The 16,303-nt window shown below is 36.4% G+C and overlaps 1 protein-coding gene across 15 annotated transcripts in view; it reads right to left on the reverse strand.

Annotated features, from left to right (window-relative positions):
• Positions 1-1,507: 1,507 nt before the first annotated feature.
• LOC148849228 (serine/threonine protein phosphatase 2A 55 kDa regulatory subunit B beta isoform-like) overlaps positions 1,508-16,303 on the reverse strand; it is a 99,004-nt gene continuing 84,208 nt past the window's right edge. For 4 of the 15 annotated variants that reach the window (XM_088950431.1, XM_088950440.1, XM_088950435.1 and 1 more), the window contains 10 exons: positions 9,652-9,801; positions 7,258-7,349; positions 5,482-5,600; positions 4,512-4,635; positions 4,270-4,393; positions 3,731-3,799; positions 3,562-3,653; positions 3,402-3,476; positions 3,238-3,305; positions 1,508-2,144 (listed from right to left, as the gene is read on the reverse strand). In XM_088950431.1, the coding sequence (XP_088806557.1) occupies positions 1,984-2,144; positions 3,238-3,305; positions 3,402-3,476; positions 3,562-3,653; positions 3,731-3,799; positions 4,270-4,393; positions 4,512-4,635; positions 5,482-5,600; positions 7,258-7,349; positions 9,652-9,801 (1,074 nt within the window). In that variant the 3' untranslated portion in view covers positions 1,508-1,983. Of the gene's footprint in view, positions 2,145-2,754; positions 2,794-3,237; positions 3,306-3,401; positions 3,477-3,561; positions 3,654-3,730; positions 3,800-4,269; positions 4,394-4,511; positions 4,636-5,481; positions 5,601-7,257; positions 7,353-9,651; positions 9,802-16,303 lie in introns of all 15 variants that reach the window. The other 11 variants (XM_088950433.1, XM_088950441.1, XM_088950437.1 and 8 more) reach the window with 6 other exon arrangements.

Consider the following 16,303-nt stretch of genomic DNA (forward strand, 5'->3'; position numbering starts at 1 on the left):
AATTTAAAAGCCATCCATATAAAAGGGCTTGTTTTATGTGCAAGGGTTATGAAGCTAAAAGTTTGAAAGTTCTTATATGACTCGGAGGGAAAGATGGCAACATGATGTCATGTAGAACTTGGAAGGTTATAACTACATTTTAGGGGGTGTTTGGAGCATTCCTATTAAGACTCCATGAATACCTTATGGGCATTTTTTACTTCATAATACCTAAATCATGTTTAGTTGGACAGATTTGACTTCTAACGCTTATACAACATTGTTTTAAAAACCTAACTGGACGGTCGAATCATTCAACCCGAGAACTTGTCATAGTTTCAGGTCTGATTTTGGGTTGAACCACTAAACCATTCAACCCAAGCAGCATTTTGCGGGTTTTTGACTGATATCGATTATATGTAGAATTGAGAATTTAAAAAAAAAAATCTTTCATATATAAAAGCTGGGCATTATCAATCAACATCCTCTCTCTCTCTCCTTACCCCCTTATCAATCTAATAATTACTGGGTTTATTTCTAAAAAAAATTAATGGTATGGGTCAAACCGTTCAACCTAAAATGGTTGAACCACTAACCCAGAAACCGATGACTAAAGCGGTTTTATTTCCGGGTTGATTTTTAAAACTTTGTTATACAATACCATCATTTACATGACGGTGGGGGGGAGCATCCTTTTGGCATTTTCACTTTCATTGTCTTGCGTGGTACCTAATAGTGCCCATGTGTTTTAAACTACAATAAACAATTGTACATTGCATTATGTGGCAAATTATTTCCCGTATTTCCAATGCCACAATTCAGGTACAAATGTTGGTAATTTAAACACCACGATACCAAACACCTACTTAACTTGTCAAATATATGATTTAACGTCATTCAGACAAGCACTATTACAACAAAAACAAGGCCCGCCTAAGAGCTTGGCTACATACCTTCACAACTTTGGCTGTAGGGAAACGTTGTCCAGCACATGTTACCATGGGTGTGGGGTAAAAGGGTAATTTCCCTTAATATTCTTTTGATCAAAAGGACAAGCAGGGGACTGAATGGGCTGATGTGTCATTCCCAACAGCCAAAGTTTTCTCGTATAGTTTATGACTGAGACTGGCCAGAAGCGTTCTAGGGAAGGGGTAATGTAATCATGAATGCGAACTGATTTTTTATTTATTTTTTGTTCCAGTCCTCAAATGGTAGCAGCTTTCCCTCATAACTATAGAATAATTTTGCCAACTTGTGCCTCTTCCTCAAATACATGCACAAGAGAGCCACATACGCATATACCTATCTTGGCTTGGGTTAACTGGAAAAACAAAACTGCTACAGAATCCAATTCTCAGACACGGTTTGCATGCTTTTCAAAGACCATCACTAGAAGAACCATAAAACAGAAAAGCAACAAGTCCAGACTATTGCTTAGTTGTGTACAGATGCCATAATCATGAATCCAACTACCAGTTCTTCCCTCCACTGCTACGCTGGTAATATAAATGAAACCATTTATTCAAAATTTTATAGACAACCAGAGAAAAGAATGAATGTTTTTAAAATAATCATACATGGAACTAGTGAACTATTATTCCATCACTAGATAGTCTGGATTTACACAAACTGCTAAAAGACATTGTGACAGGCATTTTTCAACTCTATTTATCATAGTAATCAAAATATGTATAAACTTACCAGAGCTTGTGATACGAACCAAATGGATGCCCTACCCCCAACTACCAAAACATGCTCTTCCCCATGGTTCCCAGGGAATAGGCAATGTGGGTGCAACTTCCCTCCTTTTGAGGTAACATATTTGCACCACCCTAACAAAACCTTCCAAAAAAAGGATGAAAATAGAAAAAAAAAAGAACAAGTAAAGAATTTCATCTTTTCTACAAAAGAATTAGACAAGTGAGCAGCTTGCCGCAGATCATGATACAAATTGCATGCAGTAATGGAACCCACTCCACCTCTTCCAATTCTGAAAATAATCATTCACTGAACATCATTTTGGGGAACATTCGCATAATACATATAGAGGCTATTAGCAGCAGCACAAGCAAGAACATTTGAGGTTGGATGCCATGCCAAGTGGAGCAACTTGGTTGAGAAATCATAAACTCCTCCATTTGCATCTGCACTCAGAACGTCAGCTCCTGATAATACAATACATGAGAACGTATCAAATTATCGGGCACGGTACAAGATGCAGTGAAGAATGACAAGATGTAAATAATGTAAGGCAGTTACTAAAACCCTAAAAGGGTCAGCAGGGGTTGGTCAATGTCCTAAAGACAAGGGGCTAGTTTAAAGCTTTGAGAGTTGGAAAAGTAATGGAGTTTGTTATTTTCTTTGGTTAAGGAGTTTGTTCTACCCAGAAAAAATAAATGAACATGGATCCTAGAACAGACCACAATTCATTGATCATGGTTTTCAATTCCAAATAAGACCCAACCTAGGGTTTTTGTCTTGTAGATGGAAAATAATGTATGTGGCGTGGCCCCAAGGATCTGCTTTTGCAGTTGCAGAGTGAGTGGACCAATCATTTTTAACAGAACCCACGCATGAACAGCCAAACAATTTTTGAACATCCAAAGGAATGCTCAAATCCTGTAGTTGCAATAAGCAGATAGATAAATTTTGGGCATGCAAGATTCTCACAAGGTGGAATTCCTCAGGTGTCCAGCCTCCATCCACCTCCCACCCCTTGTCTCTATGTATACCTGTATTTCTGTAGGTCAATTTTATGGTCTAACAAACTGATACCTTTAACTGGAGCTTGTCCTACCATTTAATGCATGCGACCTGCAGATTCATACATGGCCTTTTGGACAGCAAGAATATACGTATGGCAAGATATTCAGAAAATATTGAGCTTCAGGCATTATGCTATTTACAGACCATATTGAGCCCATACGAGAGTGATGAACCTTTACATATGGGTAGACCTGTTCATGGGCCAGGCTAAGGCTTGGCTTTTGTCAAAATTCTAATGGGCCTTCCCCGAAGCCTGAAGCCCGGCCCATGAACAGGTCTACATATGCGAATGGACTTCAAAGTACTTCCTCCCTTCTGTTTTGCCAATAAGTAATTCAGTTCAGCCAATTCGGCATTTATCAATGGGCTCATTGCTCTTATTCCTCTTTAGAATAGTAGTTAGTTTAACCCAGGATGAATAGGAAATTTGCAATGGTTATTCTTCTAAGCATGTGAGGTGATAGAAAACAAAACAGCCACACCAATACCTACCTCGTCTTCGAGAACGTGTCAAACTGGTGAAAGATCTTGAAGGCTTGGTAGGTGTCTGAGCTTGACGTCTGAACCATTTAGAGGGGTAGAAACAGAAATAAGGTAATACCCAAGAATGCATAAATGCCTTAAAAAAACCACGGAACCTAAACTCCTGTGAGTACCTGTTAGGATTTTTACTGGCCTCTAATGTTGCCTCATTATTGCCGGAAACAGTGCCAAAAACACGAAATAGGTTGCTGAATCACAGAATAACATTCAGTAAACAGCAATAAGTAGAGAATCTGAAAGCAGAACATAATAGATAAGAGTAGAAACCAAAACCTGTAAGAACCAGTGGCAACATGAAGGCCATCGCCACTCAAACAGCATTCGAATTTGTCAAAGATGGAATCATTTTCATATAGATCACATAGCTACATAACAGAAAAGTTAATGAATAATTATTGGCACAAGTACCAATGGGTTCAGAGATTTAAAAGCGGAAAGTCACCTTAGGCCTTAGATACTCGTGGACCTGGAAGGTTGCAACAGGTCTAGATTCCATGTTTAAATCCCAAAGCTGAAATGACAACCAACAATCTATCAAAACTAATTCACAGATATAGATTAGACTTTGGCATAGCCGCCTAAATTATATGGGAGTTAGATGCATATGGGGATTATCTGGTTCATCATGACAGGGTAAGAAATCTAAAAGCATTTAGAGAAATGTCTTGAGACTGTGCCTACAGGACCCATAAATAAACTTTCGGGAGTCTTCAAGGATGAGGACCTGCCTAAGGCAGTGATTACATTAAGAAACAGTACCAATCAGATGATCTTTAACCATCTGAACATGAAGCTCTTTTGCACTTCAAATATAAACTTTTCCGCCACCAACTAAAATCAAATAGAAATTACAGTTTAATCATCTTTAAAACTTTTCCATATTTTCAAAGGATTTAGACAGAATCTCAGATAAGAAAATAGACCCTTTAAAGAACAAAATGTAGACGACCTTCAGAAAGAACTCAAAAAACAAGCACCAACCTTTAGGGTCATATAGTCACGACTCAATATGTGTCTTCCATCCGTCCCAAACTTAATATCTGATATTGAAGTAATTATCTCAGTGAAAAATGATCGTGAACCAGGTGTACCATGTTCCTCAAACCTACAAAGTAATTTAAACATCACTTTCACTTGAATAAACACTGTTTAAGGTATGCAAAAATATAGAGCTAGTTGTCAACTGACATGCATGAGAACCATTAGTAAGTCAAAATTCTTACAGTTTAGCATGGGTGTCACACAAAGCTGATTGCCTCATGTCAATAAGTCGTATTGTGCCCTTTGAACTACTGTACGCTAATGTATTGCAATGGGTAGGATGGAATTCTGCAGATGTTATAACCTCTGTAAACCAATAAAAGATATTACTGAATTGATAAGCCAGCCTGACTGGTTGAAGCAGCAGTAACCAAGTAGATGAAGTTACAAATTATGAATGTGTCCACTTATCCTACACATCTATTTAACCTAAATACTGATGGATGTGCTGGTATCAAATACAAATAGTGGGATATAGCAACATGGATAAGTGCAATAGCTCAGAATATTTTGCATCCAAGAAAATATAAAAGAAAATGCTTGTATTTAATATACACAATAATAGTTCAATATATAAAGGATTATGAAAACGCAAATAGACAATGTATCTCAAGATTCATTTCCATACATATGTCCCCTTCCATCCTATTAGGCTATTACCACTTGGAAATCCCCTTCAATCTCCCAATTGGATAATCCATCAAGATAGCCAGTTCGAATCCCCGAAGAAGAGCTTGTTTGGTCTTTCTTGAAGTAAAAGGGAAAATTTCAGCCCAAAAGCCCTTGCAATGTGTCCAAGAAAGCCCTTGTCATTCTTCTTTTGTTTAAAAAAGTAAAATATTTAAGATATAAAAAAAAAGAGTAAAATCTTTGAAGCTACGCATCAGTCAGGTGAAACTCCAATATAAAGTGGAGTATAAAGCCAAGATGGACTGGCATAGCGGAAAAAGCAGCAAATCAAAAGTGTTCCCTATCCAAAGAATAGTTCACATTGGTGGCATAATTTCTCCATGTGGCAAAAATAGGAGTGTCATGTAGAAATGATGCTCTCTTACCCAATTTAGCCTACTTTTCTCCATATGTAGAGAACACACATAAATACATTGATATAAACCAAAAGAGGCAGAGAGGAGGAGGAAGGAAACAGCATACCAGTGAGGTCTTCCATATTAACAGGCTTCACATCGACAATGTTGAAACTTTGATTACATATCTCTAAGTTCCACAAATTTATTCGCAAATCATCTGCTGATATGAATGTCTCACCATCACTGAGGATGGTTAAAAAAGAGAAAACAAAAAAGAAACAGAAAACATGAACAGATGAGCCAAAATTAAAAGCTCATGGTAGCAGCAAAAGGAAAATTCTTATTTAAGCCATTAAGCATCCACGTAACTTCTGCCATCTTGAAAGCAATTCTGATAAATTAAATTTTTTCATCAAATATTATGACAAGTGGAGATTTTTTTTGATGAATTGACTAGCAGAGATTATCACCAAACACATTAGTTTGCCAGCAGATCTCAAAAAATAAATAAGACCAACCCAGCATTGATGAACTAAAAAGTAGAAAATGGACAAAATACTGCATAAAATATATCATTTTAAGGACAATATAGAGTTTGATAGTGTTTTGGTCATAATTCTCAAAAAAAAAGAACTTGAGTAGAATTAGGGTTTCCCTATTCAGGGTGTATAAGTATGCACTATGTTTGCTAAAACCCCTTAATTATATTCCTTAGAGAGAATACTCTTTGATTTTGATTTTATGTGAAAGAGCTACTTTGTAAGGGTTAAACCCAATAACAGGTATAAGCAGTCCCATCAGCTTAGACTCTTAGTGGGTTATACCCATGAGTGGGCCCCACAATTGGTAGATAGGTCATGGGACCCATACACCATTGGGTACGTATGTATTTTAAACTTATACATCTTAACGATGAGTCCCATTAATCGGTAAAAGGTGAAACCCACTATACTGATTTGGTAGTGGGCATGACCCACTTTAATATTTTAACAGTGGGCCCCACAAAAAGGTGGGCCCCACTGATATATACTGTTTAAATAGTGAGCATGGCCCACTTTAAACTTAAATGTTCCAACAGTGGACCCAAATGGAACTGTAAAACCCTTCAGTGGGTTATATGCATACCCTAAGATTAACAGTGTGTACTATTTTTTTATCTTAATTAGCATAAACAACTCTAATGGTTGTACTGCAACTTTTACAATAACAGTTTACTCCTTTTCACAATTAAAAATACTTGTACTTGTGTTTCTTGGTTTACCAGAATGTATGGTAAAACCAACAGACTTAAACATCACCTATGTGACACACCAAAGTGCATCTGAATTTGCACTTACAAAATATTGTACCAATAACAATACTTTAACCCATGGTCAAGGAGTGCAAGTTGAGTTCCCAATTTGAAGAATTTCCAGTGTCAGGCACTGGCTCTTGGGCCGGGTCCATTCAAATTTTAAGAAACTTGGAACCCTATCCCACCCAAGTTGCATCCCCACCATGGCCCCTGGCCTCTAAGACACTGGATAAGAGATTATAACATTATAGCCTCCAACTTTAACTGCTTTTCACCTGGGCACCTAAATCTTTCAAAGGCCTAGCTGATTCTCTACTCGGATTGGGGTGAATCAGGAAGAGCTTAATTGGAAAATACCAAGCTAGGGAATAAATTTGTAACTCTAGGAAGAAGTTATAAATGATCGTATTGGCAACCTATTGTTTTTTTTACTTGCTTGTAATTCCATTGTGTTCAAATGTGTGGTTTTTTCTACTCATTTTATGACATAATACAATCTGATTGCTATTTCCAGAACAAAGAAAGAAGATCTCACATCATAGACATGAGAGAACATAATCATATTTACTTCTAAAAAGGGAACGAAAGAAATAGGCTCAAGCATACCTGTTGTTTGAAATGGAATTAATATGATAATCATGTGCATGTGCATATACTCTTCGACATCTAGGAACAAGATTTGTCTCATGGCCAATGATCTGCTAAAGAGAAAACAAAGAAACACATCTTTTAAAGAAAATTTCAAGTTCAGTCTCAAGGAACTGATTTGTGGAGCCAGCCAAATTAAAATTTTACTTACTACCTAATGGATGACAGAAAAAACTTGCAAGCACACAGAGATTTAAGAGTCAAATAAATAAAGCAATAAAAAATGCTTACCAAGAGACAATGGACAATAAAATTATAAGAGGGAAGGAAAGACTGAAAGATTCAAAAGCCCATAGTTAACTCTTAGAGGACATATTCACTGGTTACCATGGTTTACAATTTTCAAAATAAATCCTGTAATTTCAGTTTTGATCATTATTCAGAACATTTTTTATCAATATTTAGAGTATCCTTTATATATATTTCCAGTTTCAAATATTTCTGCAGGAGATTTCAGAAAATTCTCTGAAATGATGCAATGCTTCATAAGAAATTTCCATAAACACTGAAATTTCGACTGTAGCTTAAATAGATGAAAAAATACATAACCTCCCAATCTCTCCCAAGTTTTTTCTGGATTGCTTACTTCTTCCCAAAGAATTTATAACATCGATGCATGAATTTTCATTAAAAATAATTACATTATGTTCTTTCCAAAAATTTATATATCATAGAAACATGGGTAAACGATACATAATTTATTGTAGAAGTTTAGTTGATTTGGTACATGAATTAACAAAAATACATGTCCACATAGATACCATTTAAAAAAATTATATATAAGAATGTTATTTTAATATTTCATAAGTTGTCTTTGTTGTTGTTGTTGCTTGAAGAATAATTCAAGAAATAAGCAAAACAACAGACGATAAAGTTGTTTATACCATATATGGAGAGAGAGAGAAAGATGAAAAACTACCTTGCGTGCATTCTAAAGTACAATGACAGTTAGATTTAATGCTTAGCCTTGCTGGTAAATATATTAATTTTTAAAACCAATCATATATGTAGAACTTTTATAACTAAGATATTAAATTCGACCTAATATTTACTAATAATATAAAAGATTGGGGCACTAGAATAAATAATACCGCACAAGTAGAGCAGATCAATTTCCTTCCATGTCATGGAAATCCGGCTTTTAGATCAAATGATAGATATACAGTTGTAACCATTATATATAGTGCCTTAGAACCCGGGGCAACAGTAGACAGATAACATTAAATAGCAAATATAACTTGTGAAGTGTCATTTGTTCAGGGATCAGGGCATATTGTTGATTTTGTCCCCTAAGAAATTCCTACATAGTAATCATCAAATTGGATGAACTTTAACCATATAATGGATGCATCATTTTGGGACCTTTCTACGAGTTGAAATAAAACATTCAATATGGCAACTCACAGTGGCATAAAACTTTAACCTATATAACTTGTGAAGTGCCACTTGTTCAGGGATCAAGGCATAATGTTGATCTTGCCCCCTAAGAAATTCCTACATAAGTAATCATCAAATTGGATGAACTTTAACCATATAATAGATGCATTATTTTGGGACCTTTATATGAGTTAAAACAAAATATTCAATATGGTAACTCACAATGTAATCATGGTTCAACACGATTTTTTAGCCCAGTAATATATAGTGGAACCCAGACAGTGGACAGTACTGTGCCCTCTGAGTTTGAGATGTGGCAATTCACTAGACCCCAATCAATTTTGCACCGCTTAGAGTACCAGTAATAAGACAGAATTAGATCCATGATTTATCAATCCCTTTCTTATCAATAACTAATAATTTCATTAGATACTTCAATCATGTAATCAGTATGGCCTCCCAGGTGTTCATCATAACTAGTAATGGATTTGTTGAAGACCTTCTTTGCTGAACTGTATTGCCAAACATAATATGCTTGTTAGATGTAACATATTATGGCCTCCAAGGTCATAATATGTTTTGTTCTTTTCCTCTTTGTAACATACTATCATCAAAATATCATTATTCTGTTGAATATCCAAAAAAAAGCAATTATTTTCTATATTTTATGTTTCTTGTTTTAAATAGTTGTTTTGGTTGTAATAATAACTTCCAAATATGTATCAATTTCAATTCTATATTTTTATAAAGGTTTACCATTTATCATAGATTTCAAACATTTTCATAGTGTTCTAATAGTTTCATAATTTTATTATGCTTCTACAAGTCAACTTTAAGAAAAAGCAGTAAAGAATCAATCATGTCATGATAGTTTTTTTTTTTGTTAACTTTAGGCGAGTGTGAAGCAGAAAAATAAAATATATGACAACATTAAAATTTGAAAAACAGAACCAGAAAACCAGAGTTGAATACAACTACCACAGGTAAGTGTAGAGAAGGAAATCCTCCAGGGGGAAATACAAAGTCAGTTGCTACTCCAATTGGTCCCACAAGTCTTCTATTTCCTACTGATGCTGAAGGATCTAAATTCATGTCGCATATCTTCTTCACCTTCTTCTCTTGAACCTATTCAAAAGTCACACAAAAGACAGTACAATTTTTGTGAGACTAGCCTTCTTTTCCCCCTCTAGAGATGCTAAAAAAATGCTGGTGAGAAAAAGAGAAAAAACGATAACCAGGATATCATAGACACCAAAAAGCACCAATGGCAACCAAATGATTAATATAAAAAGATTCACCACAAAAAAAATAGGTAATTATGATTTGGGTTTGAAATGAATTAGCATTGAAATGGAGAGAATGACAAGCAGCACAGAGATTAGAGAAAGGATACCTAAAAATTAGGTGAACAAGAGAAGACATAAATCAGAATATGTGTATACAGACATAAGGACCATTATGTGATGTTGGTTTCAGCTATCCATGGTCTTGGTTGGGGACTACTGGATACAGACCTAACCTTTGTTATTTTCTGCACACAATGTGTTCTCTTGCTTGAAAGCCCAAGATTTTATCATTGCACCAAGCAATGGTTCCTTTGTATAATAAGAACTATAGAAGCCACAGATCTGATAACTAGGGTTCGTACAGGAGAAGGGAGAAAAGTTTTGAGGGGTGTGTCTTGTGTATCACACACCCAAACAATATATGTTATATATTAATGAAATACAAAAACGAGAAAGGACCATTGTGCCCTTCTCTAGTTCAAGAAAGAATAAAAGAACTAATAAGAAATATATGCAGTGATATGGTACATAGTATACACACTAAAAAGATACTCCCAAATAAGAAAAACAAGAGATCAGCCCTTTTCTCTACAACCCCCTCAAACTGATGCCAAGAAAAAAGCATCAGTCTATCAGCTAGAAATTTGTGTCGAGGATGAGTCATAGCTTTGGTGAAGATATCTGCAAATTGAAGCGCAGAAGAGATATGAGGAAGAAACTGATCTCAAATAAAATGGAAATCAACCTCAATGTGCTTTGTGCATTCATGGAGTATAGGATTTGAGGCAATCTTGATTGCACCAAACATTATTAGCTTGGATATGAACCGAATGAGAGACCAAAATATATAAGTCATGAAGAAGAGCTTTAAACCTACAATCTCACTGCAAACAGATGACATGGTGTGATACTCTGCTTCAATAGAGGATTTAGATACTGCTGGTTCCTTCTTGGACTTCTAGGAAACTGTTGGAAAACGTGGGATTTCTGGTGTAGATGTATATTTGGTAGTTAGCATTTATATTTGGTAATTGTGTAAAAATAGAATTATGTGAATATGTATTCCTAGGATTGTGGAAAAATATAATCCCTTAAATATGGGGATTAAAAAAGGTTAGTCCCTTAATTATAGGGATTGATTAGTCCCTTAATTATAGGGATTGATTTAGAAAATTTATTTTCTATTTATTGCAGCAGTTTACTATATAAATATGCCGATTGGCAATGGAATGAAGCAGATCAGTTTTCTACCATTTCAAACAGAAACAAGAGGATCACCCAAGAAAACATACCATGCTGTTGTAGACCTTTGAGTGCCTAGGCACCCTGCCCAGTCAACATTGGTATAAGCAAATAAGTCCAAGGAAGATGATGATGAGAAAAACACACATTCAGACAAAGTACCACAAATGTATCTAATAATCCTAAGGATAATGGATATATGTGATTGTCAAGGAGATGGGCTAACCACTTGGACAACATAGGAAGGGACAAGTCATGGTAAGATAAATAAGACTACCCACAAGCTGCTGATATAATGTAGCATCTGTAAGAGGTTCACCATCATCTTTAGAGAGCTTCAGATTGATTTCAAGAGGGGTGTCAACCTGCTTTTCATTTGTCAGATGAGCCAATGTGACTTAATCTATAGCGCACTTCTATTGGTTGACAAAATAGCCCTGAGAAGACCAAGTTACCTCAAAGCCCAAAAAATAGGTAAAAAGACCAAGATCCTTCATCTTGAAGGTCTTACTAAGAAGACCCTTCACATGAGTAATACCCTTAAGATCTCCAATAATAAGGATGCCATCCACATATAAAAGCGAAAGAGTAATGCCCTTCACATGAGTAAGACCCTTAAGATCTCTAATAAGGACTCTTAAAACTATCTGTAATAACAGAAGGAAATCTCTCAAACCAAGCTCTAGGAATTTGTTTGAGTCCATATGGAGATCTCTTTAGATTATAGACCATGGTAGGATCATCACGATATCCTAGAGGGGGTTTCATAAATACTATCTCCTTCAAATGTCCATGTAGAAAAACATTCTTAACATCCACTTGATAAATGTCCCATTGTTTGACAATAGAGATGGCAAGCACAATGCGAACTATGGACAGCTTGGCAACATGAGCAAATTTCTCCTCATAATCAATGCCATACTCCTGTTTATATCCTTATACCACCAAATGAGCCTTGTACCTATCAAGGCTACCACTAGAATTCAATTTCACATAGTAGATCCATCTACTGCTAATGATAGAGGCATCAGGAGCAGGAACCAAATCCCATGTAACATTTCTAGGAGGGCCTGAATTTCAGTGTTCAAAGCTTCTTTCCAATGCAGAATAGACAGCCTGCCAGTAAATCTTAGGAATCTCTGTCGATGACAAAATAGCGGAAAAGGAGCTATAGGGTGGAGAGAAACCATAGCGGTTAGGAGGCTTAGAAATGCAAGTAGAGAGACATAAAGGTGGAGGAGAAGAGGGTAAGGCATGAGAATAACAAGTAGGAAGAGAACTTACAGTGTCATCATTGGAGGAGTTACCTTGAACTGATAGTGTTGGAGCTAGGGCAATAGGTTCTTGACCAGTTGTCCACCTTCTTGCATACTGAATAAGAGATGGAGCAAGACCTGATGAGCAGTCCAAAGAACTTGTAGTATCAAAGGAGCACAGAACCGAAAAAGGAGTAGGACACTTTGCAATGTGACTAAAAAAGGAGATATTTTCAAGAATCACTACATTTCTAGAAATCTTGATTCGACAAACTTGAGGATCATAACAAATAAATCCTTTGTGGTTGGAGTTATATCCCATAAAGGCACACATGATAGACTAAGGATGAGCTTAGTCTGTTCATGGGGAGGAGGTGGACAAAGCACATACACCCAAAAACATGAAGAGAAGAGAAGTTTGGTGGCTAATGAAACAATGTTTGGAATGGAGAAGTATTACCAAGAACTAAGGAATCAAATTAATAAGATGACCAACTGTACAAGCTACCTCCACCCAAAAGGGAGTAGGACCAGGGGAATCCTACAACAAGGTTCTCACCAGTTTTTGCGTTCTGCAACCCCATTCTGTTGTAGAGTGCCAGGGCAAGACTTTTGTGAATGTATACCTTGTTCCCTTAGAAAAAAAATTGGAAGTCTCCATTAATGTATTGCCCCCCTAAATCTAAATGGAATATTCCCACAGTTGTGTCAAATTGGTTCTTCAGCAGAGCAAGAAAAAGTTTAAACATAGAAAAGCTTCTAATTTCTATGTAATGAAGTATATCCAAGTATAGTAAGTACAATCATCAACAAAAATCAAAAAATATTTGTAGCCCAACCGTGAAGTCATGGGTGACAACTAAACATTACTGTAAATCAACTTAGAAAGGAACACAATAATGCGCATCATAAGTTGAAAAAGGCAAAATATGACTTACTCAAACTACAAGAAATGCATGATTTATTTTTTTAGTAGTCAATAAAAAAGGAAGTTTATTAATAGAAAAAGTACATTTGATAGTGATACTGATGAGAAATCACTAGAAAAAAAAATGCATGATTTATTAACATGAGCAAAATGTGGATAAACTCACCGATGTACCATATTACTGTAGTTCATATTGTATTGTATCTCTTATTTTATTATTTTCTCTTCAGCCCTGCAAAGGCCTTTCTATAAATATTTTATTTGTTGCCCTACAAGGGCCACTCTGTAAATTCTCTAATTCCATTATCTATATAAAGGCCTATTGGGGTAGTGATACAGGAGCTAAAGAGGCAAAATCGGAATTTTATGAAATTTTATGTATTTCTGTATTTTCTTGGACAGTAGGGGTATTTTTGTGATCAATTATTTAACTGAACAGGAGTTGATGAGAAAAGAGATTAGCAAAAATCATGCCAGTGGCTTCTCATTCCTATTTGTGGTACTGATTGGTCTTGTCAGTTATGTCATAAATAGAGGATGTTGAAGTCCAAAGACCAAATATCAGCCATCTTTTGTCAGCATCACTGATGTAGGACCAGCTCAGTTCTAGTCCTTAGAGAATGTTGAATGATCTTCTTGATCAAAGTCATTGGCTTCGATGGCTGTAATGGCTTCTTGGAAGAATAAGAGATAAAATAGGGAGAAGAAGAGAGAAAATACTTCGAATCACTCACAGGGTGCCTAGAATCACTCTAGAGCATGGGAATCACTCACCATAGCTAGCATAAGCTGAAAAAACTCAATATAATTTATAAACTCTAATCTCATAATAATCCCAGGAGTCAAACTGTTAAACTCATAATAGTCTTAGGAGTCAAACTGTTAGGCTCAATAATCCTAGTAGGACTCAGACTAAGCTGTCATATCCTATTTCAATTCAAAGAACACTCAATAACTCTAATCCTACTTATGCAATGACTCTAAAATTTTAAACATAAACAAACTATAATTAAAAAAATGAAACCCTATCAATGGACCCCACATAAAATTGCTAAATGACAAAAACACCCCTACTATCCAAAAATACAGAAATGCATAAATTTTCATTAAATTCCAGTTTTGCCTCTTAAGCTCCTGCATCAGGTAGGGTCAAAGTATCCATTTCTTCACCCTAGAATTCTGTATTCTTCTTTGGGTTTGTTGACATGGTATCAGAGCAGGCTGCTCTATAATTTCTGTTCTTTCCTTGCTCACTCGTTGGCCATATTAGGGGTATTGTTCTCTGGGTGTTTCAACTGGTGTTAGGGCTGTTCTCTTCAACCCTAATCCTAGTTCTCTTTCGAGGCTTTTATTTGGGAGGATACTGTAGAGAAGATGGGCCGAATGGCCCATAGACTGTTACTGTATATTATCTTTATGTTCTTCTCTGTAATGGGCCTTATTCTGGGCCCATACTCTTTTATGTTCCTCTTGTAATTTCTTGTCCAACTAAGGACCTCTCTTGTAATTACTAAAAGATTAACTTAATAAAAGTGTATTAGAGAGTTAGAGGGAGGTTATGTTCGAACTCCTCATCCTCTAACTCTCCTTGCCGCAGCTCTCTCTTCTTCTCTAATCTTCTCTTGCTAGTTTTCTTTGTTTCAAACACAGTCCCTACTTCTAGGACTGTTTTTCAACTTGGTATCAGAGCAGGCCATTGCTTGGCGTGTCCCTCATGTGGTTCTAGTTCAGCCAACTACATGAGGAGGTTCTAGGGTTGAGAGTTTACAGTCATCCGCCTGATTCTTGGAGGTCATTGGAGGGTTCCCAAGCTTCTACACACTTGGAGAAGGGTTCGGTGACCAGGAAGAATCAGAGAACAAGTTGCTTTGCCTGATTTAAAATCAGAAAAAAGGGTTTTCGAAGTCATCCTAGAGGACAAGTGTTCAACCTGGTTTATAGTTCAAACTAGAGACTCTCTTACTGTAAGTCTTTGCTCAGTTGTTTCTGGGTTAATTTTTTACTGTTCCGGACTGTTAAAAGTCCGAAGTTTCTTTGGAAACAGTACAACTATTCGGCTATCCTCTGGTCTGATTTAATCCAGAGATTTCTGGGTTGTTTTTCATTTCTTTTCTGGACTGTCAAGTAGCCGAAATACCTCTGGAATCACTACTGCTGAGACTACTTCATTCGGCCACTGTTGCTGGACTGCTCCTACTCAGAAATTTCTGGGTTGCTTTGGAGGTCCTATTCGGCTGATCATTGGGTTGGGAAGTTGCTGAGACTATTTTAAAACTAAGTGATACTAGTCTCATCTTCATTCCAGCCCCTTCTTGGACCTATACTGAACACTTTGAAGTGGTTTCTTCAGTTAACAGTGGGCTGTTAAGTATTGCACACTGAGTGTTCGACAAAAGGTCTCTTAAGGACTGTGGTCTTTTGTCTTCCTCTTTGGGAAATCGGCTGTTAGAATCTGAAATACCTTGTGATTGGAGGTTGTTGGGTGTCTTTTTGAAGGCTGAAACAGTAAAAAAAAAACTACCACCGAACTTTGCATGATGGATTTCTCAAACTTTGAAAACAAGAATGCTGCTAAATATGGGCAGATTTTGGGAACCCCAACCGGTTCTATGCTGGCTATAACTACAGTCAAGCTTGATGGGACCAACTACTTGGCTTGGTCACAATCAGTGAAAATCCATATTTGTAGCAAAGGAAAATGGGGTTTTATTTCCGGGAGCAAGAAAGCTCCTTCAGAGGATGATCCATCTTATGAGAGATGGGTACAAGAAAACTACACTGTGATTGGGTGGCTTGTGAACTCAATGCAGCCACAGATCAGTCAACATTATCTGTGGATGAATTCGGCTAAAGAAATCTGGGATAGTGTTGCAGAGACTTACTCCCAGAAGTTGAATGTTGCTAGAGCTTACAAA

The sequence above is a fragment of the Nelumbo lutea genome, chromosome 6 (assembly GCF_056320005.1).
Source record: "Nelumbo lutea isolate HS-2025 chromosome 6, American lotus-T2T, whole genome shotgun sequence".
Classification (NCBI taxonomy): domain Eukaryota; kingdom Viridiplantae; phylum Streptophyta; class Magnoliopsida; order Proteales; family Nelumbonaceae; genus Nelumbo; species Nelumbo lutea.